At 28.6% G+C, this 16613-nt stretch overlaps 1 protein-coding gene across 1 annotated transcript in view; it reads right to left on the reverse strand.

Moving 5' to 3' along the window:
- Positions 1–4594: 4594 nt before the first annotated feature.
- LOC142323338 (uncharacterized) overlaps positions 4595–16613 on the reverse strand; it is a 29422-nt gene continuing 17403 nt past the window's right edge. Inside the window, exons 2-5 of the mRNA XM_075362833.1 lie at positions 10926–11193; positions 9452–9614; positions 5906–6350; positions 4595–4856 (exon numbers count right to left, since the gene is read on the reverse strand). Coding sequence (XP_075218948.1) covers positions 4658–4856; positions 5906–6350; positions 9452–9614; positions 10926–11192 — 1074 coding nt within the window. The 5' untranslated portion in view covers position 11193 and the 3' untranslated portion in view covers positions 4595–4657. The remainder of the gene's footprint in view (positions 4857–5905; positions 6351–9451; positions 9615–10925; positions 11194–16613) is intronic.

The raw sequence follows: 16613 nt of genomic DNA on the forward strand, positions 1-16613 counted from the left end.
GAGGTGTAGCAGCATCTCAATGATGGTAGTAAGTGAAAGTAAATGTCACACAGGACTCTGCAATGGAGCTGAGTGCGAGTAGAAGATCTGTCCATCTCTTCCTGGTAGACCAGACCAGAGTCCATAAATGAAACCAAGTCAGGAGTATGAACTGAAAATTGAGTTAACTAAGGGAACTAGAAATAAATTTTGTTGTTGCGTATAACATTTTTGGAGATATGTTATTTATTCAATTGCCTCGAATATTATGAGACATTATGCACAAATTGGGTCTGTAAAGTGTAGAACTAGGTGCGGGGTTTGTGCTTCCACAAACTCGGTTAGCTAATTCAGAGGGGAATGATGTAAGACATTCAAGATGTCCGGATGAGGTCTGCAGCGAAGGCAAAAGCTGAGTTATAAATCACTGATGTTGATATCTAGTGATGTATTTACATTGGTGGCATCCCAATGAGGCCTGGATTATTGCTATGAGTTGTAAAAAGTTAGAGGGCGAAAGACGACTCTTTTTAAAGCCCATGTTGACCTTGAAGAGGGGGGGGTGGCAACCAGAAGCGTCACAAGGAGGTGTCTTGTTCTACAGGGTTGGGATGTCACATAATTAAAATATTACCTAATGCTGCAGTTAAAAGTGAGAGTATTATGGGATAAAATAAAATGTATAAAAATATAATACAATACTGATATGTATTGTGCAGTACTTATATTTTTATAGGTGGATTTCATTTTCACTTCACTTTTTTTATTGAATGGTAAACTACGGTTATTGTACAGTCTTTGAAGCACTTATAGCCTAATTGGAAATACAGTACTGTAATACCTATTTGAATTCAAAATACCATAAATTAATATACAACACTACCTTATTAGAACATTACTACATTAACACAACACATGTGAAGTTAATGGAAAAGATGAAGTCAATATAAATTTTTTATTATTATTTTATGTTTTTGTCTTCCTTTATGTAATTTCATAGAGCTAACTATTAGTGTATTTTTCTGTCCAATTTATTACTAAATATGTATACATGGTTAAAATGCATTTCTATACACCTACAGAAACATAAAAGAAATGTTTTTCTACTGATAGTCCATTTTTTTGGAGAAACATTAACATTCTGTTTGCGTTATAACTATATTCATGTTATTTTGAACTGCGTTATAATGGGTGTATTTTGAAATTCAGTATCTTGTTCATCATTAAATCTCTAAACAAGTTTTGAGGTTGCTCATTACAAATATAATATTATATTTTAAAATATAAGATGGTAGATTCAGTAATAGAAGACAATGTAAAAATCATGTAGAATTTCTTTTAAAAACTAAAATATTACCTACGAGTTTTTTTTATATTGTTGTGCAAGTACAAGTATGACATTTAAAATTCAAACAATCCTACTATTGTACAGCCACTTTTTTCCAGCTGTAACAAGTCATTTTTAACTTTTTTTTTGGAATAGGAAGCTAAATTTGAGGTTAATATATCAAGCATAACCCTAGTCTTCTAACCTGAAGTTAGAAGACTTGTGTTGTAAAGATGACAGGAAAAATTGTAGGCATACAACTGATACATTTTTGTGGCTTATGAATGAAGTTTAACTTCATATGGTGTAACATTAGTTTTATTTACTTCCTTTATTTTTACAATGATTTCATGTAGAAAAGACTTAAATGATTCAGGAATAGATGTACTCGCTCTTTATACATTTTATTATAAGCAGGGTATATTTTATTTATACATATTTTGATTCAAATTATTTCAACAGTAGTTTTCATAATTATTAACCAATTTTTATTTTATTTTTGTATGATTTTTGTGCTAATCTAGTCTATTCCAAAAAAAAAAAAAATAATTGTATTAATATCTAAAAACTGTGGAATTTAAATATATTTATATTTACTAAACAATGTTACTTTGTTGATTAGTTATAAACGATACTGTTGATGGATTGTTTAATAAATAAATCTGAATTTTCTAGATTCTTTGTTTTTTTTCTAGTATACATTCCTACTCAAATATTTTTTGACTAACAAACTTCAGATTTGTTATTTTATTGTGTACTGATTATTTATTATTGTGATTTTGTGCTACACTATTATAGAATTATATAAATTTTTTGGTGTTACTGTGAACTCTCGTTTTTATTTGTAAATTTGTAATATATGTTTCTCGATGGTTTCAAAGTTCCCTTTTGGTTTTCCTTGATCATATGAGGAAATGGTAAAGCAGTTTCTTAGTAACATGTGGAGTAGCAGCTGCCTATTCCTGATGTGATATAAAATGTATATAATTATCTATTCATCTGAATAAATATTTATTTATTTGAAGTGGGGAGCAGTTATGAGGTACATTTGGTGCAGTCTAGAAGAAGAACTACATGTTCAGTGATATATTTTCCCAGCTTGAGTAGTCAGATTGTGCTTGGTGTCCTTTATATATATATATATATATATATATATATATATATATATAAAGGACACCATATATTTGTACATCTAATTCATATTAGGAGTTGAATTATTAATACAGAACAGCTTGGAATGATTTTTAAAAACTGTTGATAATGATAAAATTTACTGGTATGCATTTATTTATTTATTACCATTTTCTTAATTTTATACAGATACTAAAATATATAAAGCGGTGGGTAGTTAAAAAAAATTAGATTAAGATCAAATATTATACGGATTTCAATATTATTACAAAATTGTTCTAAATAAAATTGGAAAAAGTGGGCTCTCTATATATCTGTGGTTTCACATAACTTTTAGATGTATATGTCAGTACAGAATGTAGGTGTATTCACTACAAATATATTTTTTTTTAAAACAATTAATGGTAAATATCATTCAAAAAGTCTGAGTAACTTAAAAAATTCATTAAGTTTTCTCAGAAATTGTTTTTCCAGGTCAAATTCAGCAGGTTGTTGGATCACAATAGATATCTTAAAGGTTATAGATTCTAACTAATCTGTATTACATTTAAACCTGCTGTTTTAAATGGAACCCCAGTACTTTATCATTGATTTGTCCAGATCTCTAAGAATAAAAAAATACTGTACTTAAAATAGGTAAGATTTATTGAAAAAACAAAACAATATTATTTTGTGATATGCTGAAATGTTTTACATTTTTCATTCTACAGAATCAAATAGATTTATGTAATGTACATATATATTAACTGTAGCATCAAAATTAATCCAAAACTGGGATTTTTTTTATTGTGTTATGGCTATGCTGTTTGACCATACCCACTTTCAAAGTAATTTGAAGTTACATTCTTTATTTATTTAATAAGCGATGCATATTAAATAGTGTTTTATGGAAATTTATTCCCTGAATTATTTACAAAATCACATTTTTATACCTCATGTTGAACAAACAAAATAACGAACGGCTGTAATTACAAAAGAATGTCTTGGAGCACATGGATAGACAGAGCAAATTGCTTTTCAATGTAGTATTGGCATAGGAGTTGCAAATGAAGTTTTAAGAAACTGGTTCCTTCTCACCTCAAAGAAAGGGTAATGTGATCTACAGAAAAAAACTAGTCCACCACAATCTGTTCTAACAAAAAACAGTGAAATTAACCTAGCTATCCTATCTATTGTGAAGTTAAATTGAAGGTATATAGTCATCAGAACTAATGTACATGAGACAATTGCTCAGTGACGACTGCTTATAACTAGACAAAAACTTGCTGGCCAGCTAAAAAAACTTATTAACACCAGTAAATGCCAAAAGAAAAAGTTATGTCTGGCAAAGCATATGTAAACTGGACCATGAAAGACTAGAAAAGTGTTATTCTTCCCCCTGTGATTCACACTTTTGCATTAAAGGGTAAAGACGTTCATATATTGGAAAAGCATCAAATAAAATAAGTTAAAAAGAATCTTTTGGTATAGATTTACTGTTGTAAATTCCCCAGTTCATAATTATCAGTGGTTGGTGTGTAGAAAATTGATGAATATTACTAAATCCTATACACAAAGAACATTACATAACTTGTAAATTTTCTCAATAGCATCCTATCTTTTATGCCCTAGAGTTGGAGAACATAAAAGAAAGAAAGAGATTCTGCTAGTGGAAGCAAACCTTCTAGCATTCTTGTTCGTGGACATGCTAATGGAAAGGACTTGCTATTAGAAAAAAAAATTAATTGAAAGTTGGTGGACAGGTATAAAATAAACAATGGCAAAAATTAAGTTTGTTATAAAACTGACTTCATTAAATTAGTAACATAGGTATATTGCATAATGAAGAAATAAAGTATATCTTATACTTTAATCTATGCTAAATCACATGTATAATATAATTAAGAATGTAGGACACTATTAGAATGGATGAGATACTAGGTATTTACAAATTGTACATGTATAAAATTATTCTAATTAAAATTATCTTTTATTAAATAATGACTATGTTCAGATTAATTTGTATGCTACAGTATCTAACTCAGCCATATAAATCTGTATGTTTTTACCAAAAATTTCATTTATAATTAATAAATAAAAAAAAATGTTGTAGTAAATTTACAAAATACTTACAACATATTTATAATTATAATTGAAATTTGTTGATGTTAATTTCCTTTCAGAATTTCAAAACCCTAATGTTAAATGATGGTAATGTGCTATCCAAAAATGGGATTTTTTTTAACCAGCAGGTGATGTTGATAGTTTACTTTTAATAACTAATGGTTTTTTAAGGGAAGTAATAGTGACAAATGGTTTTGTTTTCTTTTCTGTTTTTTCTTTACATGGTATAAAATCACATCGTTCTCTTTTATTGACAGATTTACGAACAAGAGCCAGCTGTTTTGCCAGATTTGGTGGAAGAAAGATTTCAATCGCTCTGAAAGTAAAAAGTAGTTGTGTTAATAAATAATCTAAAAATTCTTAAAGTTACTGGGAATAATCTTTAAGTTAGTTGTTAATTGCTTGGATCAGTTTATAATATATGCATTTAATTATAAAAAATTACATCTTGTGTACTTGAAAATCTTAGACATAAAAAATGGACACACTTGACAACTCAAAACATGAAAAACATATAAAAGTACATTCTAAATCAACAAACACAATTTAAATTACATAGATTCTCCCACACATCACCAGTAAAAAAGTTCTTTCAAAACATAAGTAAATATAGCACAGCATGATAACAGTCAGTACTTTCAGTGCCAGTCTTTCAAGAAGCAAAATGTAGCTCAGACTCAATAAAGTTTTTGTAATGTTCACTTTAAAGTGTACTATAGTAAATTTAAAAACGGCTTTATGTTTTTTTTTCTTGACATGTCACATACTAAAATTCCAACTTAAAAATTTGTGTATCTTTAAAATTACTTATTAATATTATCATGTCTTTTATTTTATGTTAGTCCTATAGCATCATTAAATTACTTAATAATTTAGGTGCATAGAAAACGTTGTGCCAAGTGAAATGATTTAATACATTCATTATGTTTGTTTGAAGTTACATTATGTTTTCCAACACAGAACATACAGCATCAAAGGATTAGTTCTTGTACTGAATGCTTTGACAGTTTGTTTATATACACAAATATTAAACATACTGCTGGTATAATATATTCATTCTTTTGTTGAATGTGAACTTTATAATGAGGCAGATTTTATTTTATTTCTTACTAATACTGCTTATGAATAATGCTTATTTTTTTCATACTTAAATCCTGCAAGTAAAATGCCTTTTATTTTCCTCACCTTCTTGAAACATTGTTTAATTTTGGTTATGTCTACAAAATTGTTACAGCAATTAAGTTTAAAAAATGTATTTCCATTTTGCAATGCCTTTTTTGTAAATATTAACAAAAATTGTTGTGGTATTGTTAAAATGAGTGGACTGAAGTACTTAATAATAATTATATTTATTATAAGACATACCTGATTGGTTTACTTCCCAGTTTCATAACTCTAATAGCCTGTCCGAGTTCACAAGCTAGTCTATCACTGCAATCTTTTCCTTCAATCGCTTCAAAAACAATCTTTGACAAATCTGAAAGATCTCCTTCTTCTGTGACTTCTTTAACAGCTGCTACATCTGATCTAATATTTCCAAATTTTGGCATGAACAAAATTGAAAGTATGAACATCATAGCCACACCAACAAAACTTGCCATCGCTATAAATAACGGTTCAAATCGTTTTACAGGTGATCCTGGCATTACCATTCCTTGGCCTTGCGTTTGCATCATCATATTTGCCATATCGCCTAACTCTTGTTGCTGCTGATGTTGAGTGTCATTATTCATAAAACTTTTAATAGGATAAAAGTAATAATAATAACCAGGTAATGTTCCTTGATTTGATGGATTTATTATATCATGTTCTGCAAGTAAGTAAATGATAAATTAAAAAGTAATCCAAATAACTTTCTTTATCCTGTTTTATAGAATTCTATGTTATAACTCTTACTCTACTGCTGGACTGGAAAGAAATAGTAATATCTTAAAAGCTAGCAACAGATAACATTACAGTTTGTTATCTGGTAACAGCTAGTTACCAGATAACATTAGTAGTAATATTACAAATACTTCAAAGAAAAGCTAAAATTGCTTTTAATTGAAAAATGTTTTTCTCCATTGAAAAATTTCTCACCTTCCTAAGTAATAAGTAGTTGTAGATTTAAGATTAGACTTAAGTTCAACTTCCTGACTCAATGAAAAGGAAAAAAGAGTACAGTTAAAAAAGTCATCCAGTTTATAAAACTACAGTTGTTAAAATCTGAAAAGTAATTTGTTACATTGTATTGACAGTTCATAGTAGCACACATTGATAAGAAAAATATTGCATATTAATAGATGTCATTTCTATTATATTCCCTGTCAAAAGCAAAACTAAGAATTTTATCTTCATTTATACTTACAACAAAAATAATGAATTCAGGCACGGTACTAAATAATTATACTTTTTTCAAGTGAATCTGATTAATGATTATTTTAAATTTACTTAGGTTATAATTTGATCCGCTGGAAATGTTCTGTTTGAATGCAATATGGTTAATCTAATTGACCAACTTTAAATCCAGACAGATATTTCGAGCAGATTTCATAAAATTCGATGAAATATATAAATTTGAAAATGAACAATAAAATACAAATATTTTGTAATAATGTGGTACTGTTACATTGCACTGTGAATAAAACTATAAGCTTGCTTGCAGCTTTTTTACAAAAGTAAGTAAAAAGCTGACAACACAGTTGTAGGATTTCTCATCATGCTGTGTTCCAGGAGAGTCCTACAACTGTGGGTTGTTTCTGATGCACGGCTTACACACACATACATACAAAACTTAATTTAAATATTTATAATTTTATTTAAATATAATATTTTTTTGTTTATTAAATTCAATGATTCTAACTGAAGCACGTGCGCATACAATATTTAATTCGTGCAGGTGTGATGGAACTAGCGGCGACAGTCGGCAATAACTAAACTAATGTAATTTCACAAATTACATAGAACAAATTTGGCTTGAACGGTAGGCAGACTGGTGTAGCCGTAAAGCTTAATGCACCAGGTACTGAGTCTAGCAGGCTCTATACCCAGCCAGACTGAGTTATATTTTTACACTTTAAATATTATTCGTTAATTTAATTCTACAGCTCACCTGTGACGTCACAACTTAGCAGACGACTGCAACAGCAGTTTTGGGGTCGGGGTGCGATTTTGCAAAAAATTTTATTTGCAAATACTGTTATTTTTAATTGTTAAAAAATGTGTCCAAGAAAAATACTGAGGGTGAGCTTGCTGTACAGCATCACCCCCTTGACCTTCTAAATTTAAAATTGAATGACATCAATGTCCCATACGTAGAAGTAATCTGACCAAGTTTGGTCAAAATTGGTCCAGTAGTTCTGGAGATATAAGGTGATTTAGAGGCCAACACTGAACACACACACTACATATAAACATTAACATTCAGAAAATTTCCATCCAATTTTTTGGTTTTTTGGGTCCTTTAGGTGTTAAAATGTCAAGATTCTATGAAAACTGCTTATGCCTTAATTGGACTGATAACAATACTTTCCCTTCAAGTGCTATAGCGCTATCAAGACGGGAAAGTAAAATGAAAGGTGAAGCCTGATTTTAAAGCCATACATTTCATCAATGAAAAGTTGCAAAAATTGGATGCATGGCTTATGTTAAAGCTTTATTTTTTCATTATTACTTACATGCAAAATTCATAATAAAAATGGCCACTTTCCAGCTGTTTCTAAAAAATATACCTGATTTTTACTTCCTTTTTCAGTTAAGTCAGTTTTAAAACAATGTAAAATAAATGAAAAAACTTCCCTTTGGAACAGATATTCTCATATATTTTTTTTATACCAAAATTTATAAATTGATTACCAATTTAATTTACCAGCATTAATTTATTACCAAAGACTATCCCTTGGGCAAAAGTTCAGAAATTTAGGAAAATTAAAGGCAACTAATTCAAGCTCTACTATATGAAGTTAATAAGGAAGTAAAGAAAAGCTGAAAAAATTTAGTACATGCGTGGTTTTCTGTTAGGCAATTAATTTTATAGTTTTTAACGAATTTTGTGGTAATCATAAATGGTTGTAATAATATGAGACTTATAAAGATTAATATACAAATGCAAATTTAAAGCGCAAAGTAAAATGAGTACATTCACAGCATTAAAAGAGATAAAATCCCAAACTCTATCTATCTTTAACTAAAAATACATGTACCGCCTATAAAAGTTAAATACCTATCAGATAAATAGAAATACCCAGGAGCAAAGGACTGAATCCAGGCTCTACAGTGAATAGGGGGATAAAATATTCTTGCATATTTCTGATATCCTTGCATTCTGTTAAATATTTTTTATATTCTTTAAAATTATGCATATAGATTAAACAAAAATAACTAATTAAAAAACGTATAAAAATATTATTATATCAATATGTAAAATAGTAACATCCAATCTTATTTTAAATCTATAATAAAACAGATATCTACAAAAAAATAAGGAAATAGTAAAACTATAAAATATTGTACAGGAATGATAAATAAGAAAAAAATTCTTTCAAGACCGTTTACAGAAATATAAATGCAATAAACAAAATATTCAGCAAACATTAATTAAAAAAAGAGCAATAAACATTAATTAATTATTTACAAGTAAACTGTAATTGTGGCAGAGTAGGTTATTTTACATTCTTAGTAAAATTAACAATTTAGACAATATGTATGTATTACAGTTTTTGATGCTTTTTACTTATTTTGTACAAGAATATCTACTCTGAAGAAGCAGAGATCCCTGCAAAATTGCTAAATGTAAATAACAGAAAAAACAGTAAGTAGTACTAATTAATTTAAAAAAAAAATAAATAAATTTAATGTCTTCAGCTTATGTCCTTTGTAATTTGGTTAATCTTTACTAGAAATAATGTTTATATGAGATTAATTTATACATACCATTACTATTAGTTAACATAGGCATTGTAGACACATTCAAACTTGTACCCTTACTCAAAGCAGCATGGTATAATGCCAACAATTCTTGTTTTGAAAGTGGCAAATTTGATTGTTGGTAGGGTTTTTCATCAGCATCTTCATGAACTGGTGGATATGCTGGTTCCTAGTTAAACATCAGTAAAAATAAATTTTTTTTTGTAAATTAAAATATGGGAGGGATATACAATCAGCATTTCAGAAAGTTATGTTAAAAGAAGTTGAATTCTTAAATTTAGAATGAAAGTAAAAGTATAACAGAGCATTGATTTTTAATGGTGGTATGTTTTAATTTAACTACAGTTGAAGAATGTGATTCCACAAAGTGAACTTGTGTTGATTAGGAAATCTTAATAATAAGTTAAGCAACAGAAATTGTCAAGTTGTTTTAAGAAGGCTAGCAAATGAGAAAACTAAACAATGTGCAATCTGAAGGGTGAACACTATCACTTCCGTTATTAATCTTTATACAGTTAACCTTCTAGAAACTACAACACAAAAGTTTTGCTACGATAATGATATGATATTAACTTTCTAACATAAAGAAGTGGCATTAATCAAGGAAATATGGACAAATAATAAAATGATGCTGCTGGGACACTATTTAAAAAAGTGTAAGCTGTACGTTAATCCAAATAAGAATAGTGATTACATGCTTTTACTTTATCTACAACATGGAAAGATACAGATTTCAAGATCTGTTGCTTGTTAAATTCAGTAATCTCTGATATTAGCCAGCCAGTATTAGAGGTATTGTTGATAAAAAATGAAATAGTAACATAAAATCTTATTTTTAATTTACAGTAAAACAGGTAACTACAAAATAATAAGGAAACAATAAAACTGTAAAATATACAGGAGTGATAAATTGCAAAAAGTTCTTTCAAGAACGTTTACAAATATATAAATGCAATAAACAAAATATGCAGGAATGATATATACATTATAATGTTCTCATTATAATATTCTATTTTGCAATAATATTTTCTAATATTGTGTTATAAATTAATGGAATATAAGAATGATCTGTTATTATAACCGTTTGACTAATAATAATAATAATATACTATTTTTGGAAACATTATTCTTCCTTCTTATTTATGAAAGTACATCATCATGAATAAAATTCTATGGAAAAAATTGTGCTTCGGGTGGAATCTATGATTCTAAGTTACAATGCAGTAGAATATTAAATTCCATAATATTTTGCTTCATTAGAACACTACTATACTTGTAGAATTTATACATCCCATAACAAACTTAGTATATCATATGAAACACTTTCATAAACAAAGTAAATCAAGAAAAACACCAGTCATGCAACCATGAAAAATAGCTATTAATTCAAAAAATTAAAGTTATTCATTTAAAAAGATTATCACAACTATTGCTATCAAACAGTTTTTAAAAAAAATGTTATCATTAATGTATAACTAACCTCAAATTCATATGATGAATTTTCATCAGGCAATATTATTCTAAAAAGCAAATCTTTAACTTCTGGTTGAATGTCTTGAGTATGTGGATCACTTTTATCCATTAAAATATGATTCGCTAGCACACCTAGAGAAGATTTAAACCTTTCAATTTGTATTTTACTCATCATAGCTTGAAGAAAGTCTGCTCCTGAAGAAGCATCAGAATCACAATTTCCCATTCTTATGAAATAAACTAGCAAAAGTTTACACCATATTAATTGGATCATTCTGAAATCACAATACATTTAAATGTTATTCTAATACAAAAAATGTAATCAGAGATGTCAATTGTGGGATGATAACACAAAATAATCACAATTTTCTATTACAATTAAATGGACACAAACAAATTTATATTTATGTATACTGTTATTAATATAATACAATATAAATAAATAATAATTACACTGGTAAACATAATTTTTGTTTCCTAAGATAATATGAATTAATCTGTTTTTAGATGCTGAAAACAAATATGAACTCAGAATTTTTCTGTCACCCAACATTTTAGAAAAATTTTTAAATTTTAATTAAAGAATTTTTTTCATTTTTCAATGTATAGTTAGCATTTTAAGCACCTATATTGTATTTTGTTAGCTCATTTTTTATTGTTTAACTTTGTTAACATAATTTGTAAGCTATAAATAAATAAACAATACTAGACAAAGAATTAAATCATATCATAGTCGCATATTATTATATCATATCTAATACTGAAGAGTGAGCCTTCATGGACAAGATTAATCATGTCTATGCAGGTCAAAACATGCAGCTGAAAACACAGCTCTGTTGTTTGTATTAAGCACTGAATTTAGGAATGAATTAATTTTGTTCAGTCTTATTGCTATCTTGAGTTTGTTAACAGTACAGTGCCATAATGCATTGAAATTGTGTAAATGATGTGGATGCCTTTTGTTATGTATGTAGTGAGTTTAACATAAAATCAAATAGAAAAAACATTACACCTTTAATTAAAAAAGCATATAATTTGTACTTTCAGTGTATTTGGTGATAGGATAATACGTGGGCTCCTCATATAGTATGCACTAATTGTTCTGTATATTTAAGAGGATGGCTGAAAGGCACACAGAAGGATTTGTCATTTGGTGTATCTATGGTTTGGCGTGAACCAAAGGATCATGTAACTGATTATTACTTTTATTTAACAAGTGTATCTGGAATTTCTAAAAATCTAAATATACTGTAAAATATCCTTCATTGCAATTTACAATCAGACCTATACCTCACAGTGAAATTATTCAAGTTCCTGAGCCACCTGTGAATGTATGTTTTGAAAGCAGCGATGAAGAATCAGGCTGTACTAAAGAAAACTACGATGATTTTGATTTTGAATTATCTTCCCATAAGCCACATCTTATACCACAAGGTGAATTAAATGACTTGGTTAGTAATTTAAATTTATCAAAAAATCAAGCTGAACTGTTAGGATCAAGACTGCAAGGTTGCAATTTACTTCAAGAAAATACAAAAATTTCAGGCTTTCAAAGCCGACAAAAAGAACTTTTTCATACTTTATTGATGAAAATAATTTGGTTTATTGCACAAATATTGACAAGCTTATGTCACAGTTAGGACAAGTTCATAAACCTGAGGACTGGCGTCTTTTCATAGATTCGTTCAAGTGTAGTTTAAAAGTGGTTCTACTACACAACGGTAACAAATAACCTTTGATACCAATCGCTTATGGTATTAATTTGAAAGAGACATATGATGTGATGAAAGAAGTTTTGAAAAAAAAAATTATAAAAAACATAGCTGGACATATATGGTGATTTGAAATTTATAGCTATTTTGTTAGGCATACAGTTAGGCTGTATTAAGTACATGTGTTTTCTTTGCGAATGGGACTGCCGAGCTAGGGGTATGTTACCAAAGAGTGGAAGAAACGAGACAACTTAACTTCATATGGGAAAAATATTATTCATGAGCCCTTAGTTGAACCCAAAAAAATAGTTTTACTCCATATCAATCTAGGACTAATGAAAAATTTTGTAAAAGCAATGAAGAAGGTCGTCCCGAATTTTTCTACATCAGGCAGAAATTTCTGAATGTAAGTGAAGGAAAAATTAAAGAAGGAATATTTGTTGGTCCTCAAATAAGAGAATTGGTCAAAGGTGATGTATTTAATTCAGTGCTAAATAATGTAGAAAGTGCAGCTTGGGCTTCATTTAAAGACGTTCGCAAAAGTTTTCTCAGCAAACAAAAATCCGACAATTACCATGATATTGTTAATCATCTTCTTACTTCATACAGTGCTACGGGATGTAATATGTCTTTGAAAATACATTTCCTTCACTCACATCTGGATTTTTTCCCGGACAACCTTGGAGACGTAAGTGATGAACACGATGAACATTTCCACGAAGACATTTCAGTGATGGTAAGCCGCTATAAAGGGAAATGGAATACTACTAGCCGATTACTATAGGAAATTAATTCAGGAAGTGCCTGAGGCTACTTATAAAAGTGAAGTGTCAGTGAAATAATTCTAACACAGATATGGCCATGGAAAATTATAAATTGTAAAGATTTTAACAATATTTTCCCTTAATTTTTTTTCAAACATAATTTATTTAAAACTAAGGGAGATAGAAAAATTGTATTTACAGAAAGAAATGGTATCACACTTAGAGAAACACACAAAAAAAAATTTTTACTATCATTATTATATGTTTATTATTTAAATAAATTAGTTAATAATGTAAAATCTGGGGATCCTTTGTCGGCTCCATGGAGTTTTTCATAGTATAGTATCTACTATCTCTAAACCAACCTACTGGTTTTTCCAACCCTATTAGCAATGACAATGAATGGAATAAAATATTTTGTTTGCTTTAATTGTTTACATTATTAAAAGGAATTTATCTCATAAATGTACTGTGTATTATTTATTTTCTTCACTCGGGGAGTGAAGGATCTTGTTGTTGGTGATTGGGCTTGTATGGTACATTGATCCTGAGAATTATACTGATAGTAACTTAAGCTACTGGTAAGGGTTTCCAAGCCAGACAAGAAATATTTCATAGCATGTGTTTCAAAGCAGAATTTAAGGAAACTTCAGAGCAATGTCTTTCTCTACATTAAGAACATTATTCATGGAAGAATAAGGTAAAGATTATTGTAAGATAATAATGGGAGATTGAAATAGCAGGTAAAGAGAATTGGGAAGATGAAGTAGTACTGTCACACAGGATGAAAGAAGAGAAACTATTTTTCAGTTTTGTATGACAACTGAAATGTTAATAAAAAATTCTTGGATTAAAAACAATAAAAGAAGATGTTTGCATTGAAATCACCAGGAGATGAAAACAGATATCAATATACTTCGTGACAAATTACAGATACTGAAGAAACATGATAATAAAGGTTAACAAGAGTTGACATTAATAACAATCATATACATTTTTTTTAGCAGATATGAAAGCAATATTGAAGTGAATTAAAAAAATAAAAATAAAATAAATAAATGGAATCTGGAAAAAATAATTAGAGCAAAGAGACAGTAGGGATGTTAGTTCAAGTATTGAAGGAAAAATGCACAAGGCAACAGTATAAAAAAAATTCAAGATGAATATGTAGGATGCCTAAAAAGCAGCAGCAGAACGAACAATTAGGTTTATTAAAAGAAGAAAAAGAAGAAAAAAAGCCATGGATTATGAGAAAAATGATTTAAAGAAATAAAAAAAATTGGAAACTGAAAAAATACAAGAACAGGGAGGACAAAGAAGAAAAGATGATCTTTAAAAAAATTAATAATTAATATTGTAGATTAAAGATAAAGCAACAGAGAAATAAATAGCTTGCAGACAAGTGGTCAGATGTTGAAGATGTGGAAAGGAAGGACATCACGAACTAATGTATGAAAAAGTAAAAACAGCAACGTGGGATAAATGGAAGAAGAGTACAGGCATTAAAGAAATTGCTGTAAGTGCTGTAATTGCTGGTGAGTGTTATAAAAAGAGGAAAATGGAAGATATATGGAGGAACTATACTAATGTGAAATCCAAATGATCTACACATACAAGGTCAGATTGAAATTGAAGAGGCTGGGGTACAAGCAGTAATTTTAAAATTGGAAGTTACACAAGTAATAAAAACATAAGAAGAATGTAAAAGACGTGGGGATAGAAAAGTAATTAAATATCTTAATGAAGAATGAATATGAGCTGGTGAAATTGTTAATGCAATTTAGATCAGTGGGATGTGGCCAGAAGACTTTCATAAAAAATATTGATTCAATTCCCAAAGTGTCAATATCACATGACAACTAGTTTAATTTTGCATTCAGCACAGAATTTTTTTGTGAATTCTGAACAGAAAACTGAGTAAAAAAAACGGAGCAATATTAACACCAACAACATGGATTTTAGAAAGGAAGAGGCAGAAGGGATGTGATTGGACAAAGAACTGTTGGGTGAGAAGTAGTTAGTAACAGGTAAATATGTCAGAGTAAAGGGATAAAATAAGAAATATTAAAAAGCTAAAGAGTAGATTGGAAAGATAGACAGGAAGTTGATTAAAGAATTGTACCTGAATAGAAAATGGGTATGAGAATAAAGGGTGCATGAGCTGAACGGTTTGACTTAGAAGAAAAGTAAGACAAGGGTACTACTGCATATCCTCAGCCTTTTTTTAATATGTTTATTGAAGATATGGTGCTTAAAAGAGGATGATAAAATGATATAAAGAGAATGAAAGAAGAAAATAAATTATTAAATTTTGTTAACAGTCATTTACTTGTAATTTAACCCGATAATAATACATACACTCATACCTAAGTGCTATAGTTTATAAATTTAACAAACCAAAAATAACACAGAAAATAAACAAAATTAAAATTGTTTTTAAAATTCTTATTACTGTATTTTTTTATCTATATGAACATTTTATAACCTATTTCAAATAAATAACAAATAGGTGAAATCTCAAAAAACTGAAATTAGTTTTGCATTATTAATGTAAATAAAAAATATAAAATTTGTACAGTATTTTAAAATCTTTTGAGACTTGTAGTATGGTATCGATATAAATATCCAACAAGTTTCCAATTTATGATTAAACTATTTTTATAAAATAGTTTTTGATAAACTTAATTAAAACACATTACACGTGTTATTCTGATTATTTTTTTTATCATAATAAAGCTTTATTATTACAAGTTTTTTTTGTTAAAATTTGAACATGATGAAGAGGAACCAAAATCTGTTTTTAAGGTTAAGTCCAGACTAATACAGGGATGCACTGGTCCGGAACTACTATTTGAAAATAAAAAAAATTGCCCTTTCACTTAAAAATTGTTTAAATTTAAAGTCTGGCCTACGTTTCATTTTAATATAAGAATATAACCTAAATTAAAAAATCAGACCGCATGAAAATGATCCTTGCTTTTGAGTATCCGTTGGCAAATGACAACAAAGTAAGTCGCTAAATATGTAATTCACGAAAATAATTTAAACATTTGAAATGAAAAAGATAGGTTTTGCTTGATATCAATGTAAACATCGAAATGAATGTGAATTTTTCATAATATTGTCACGAAGGCTACCGACCTCATTCTTAGGGTCTGCTGTTATACAAAATGAAACATTCCGATACTGGAAAATTTCCGAGTGCACCTTGCTGTAATT

Source organism: Lycorma delicatula, chromosome 4, assembly GCF_047948215.1.
Source record: "Lycorma delicatula isolate Av1 chromosome 4, ASM4794821v1, whole genome shotgun sequence".
NCBI lineage: Eukaryota > Metazoa > Arthropoda > Insecta > Hemiptera > Fulgoridae > Lycorma > Lycorma delicatula.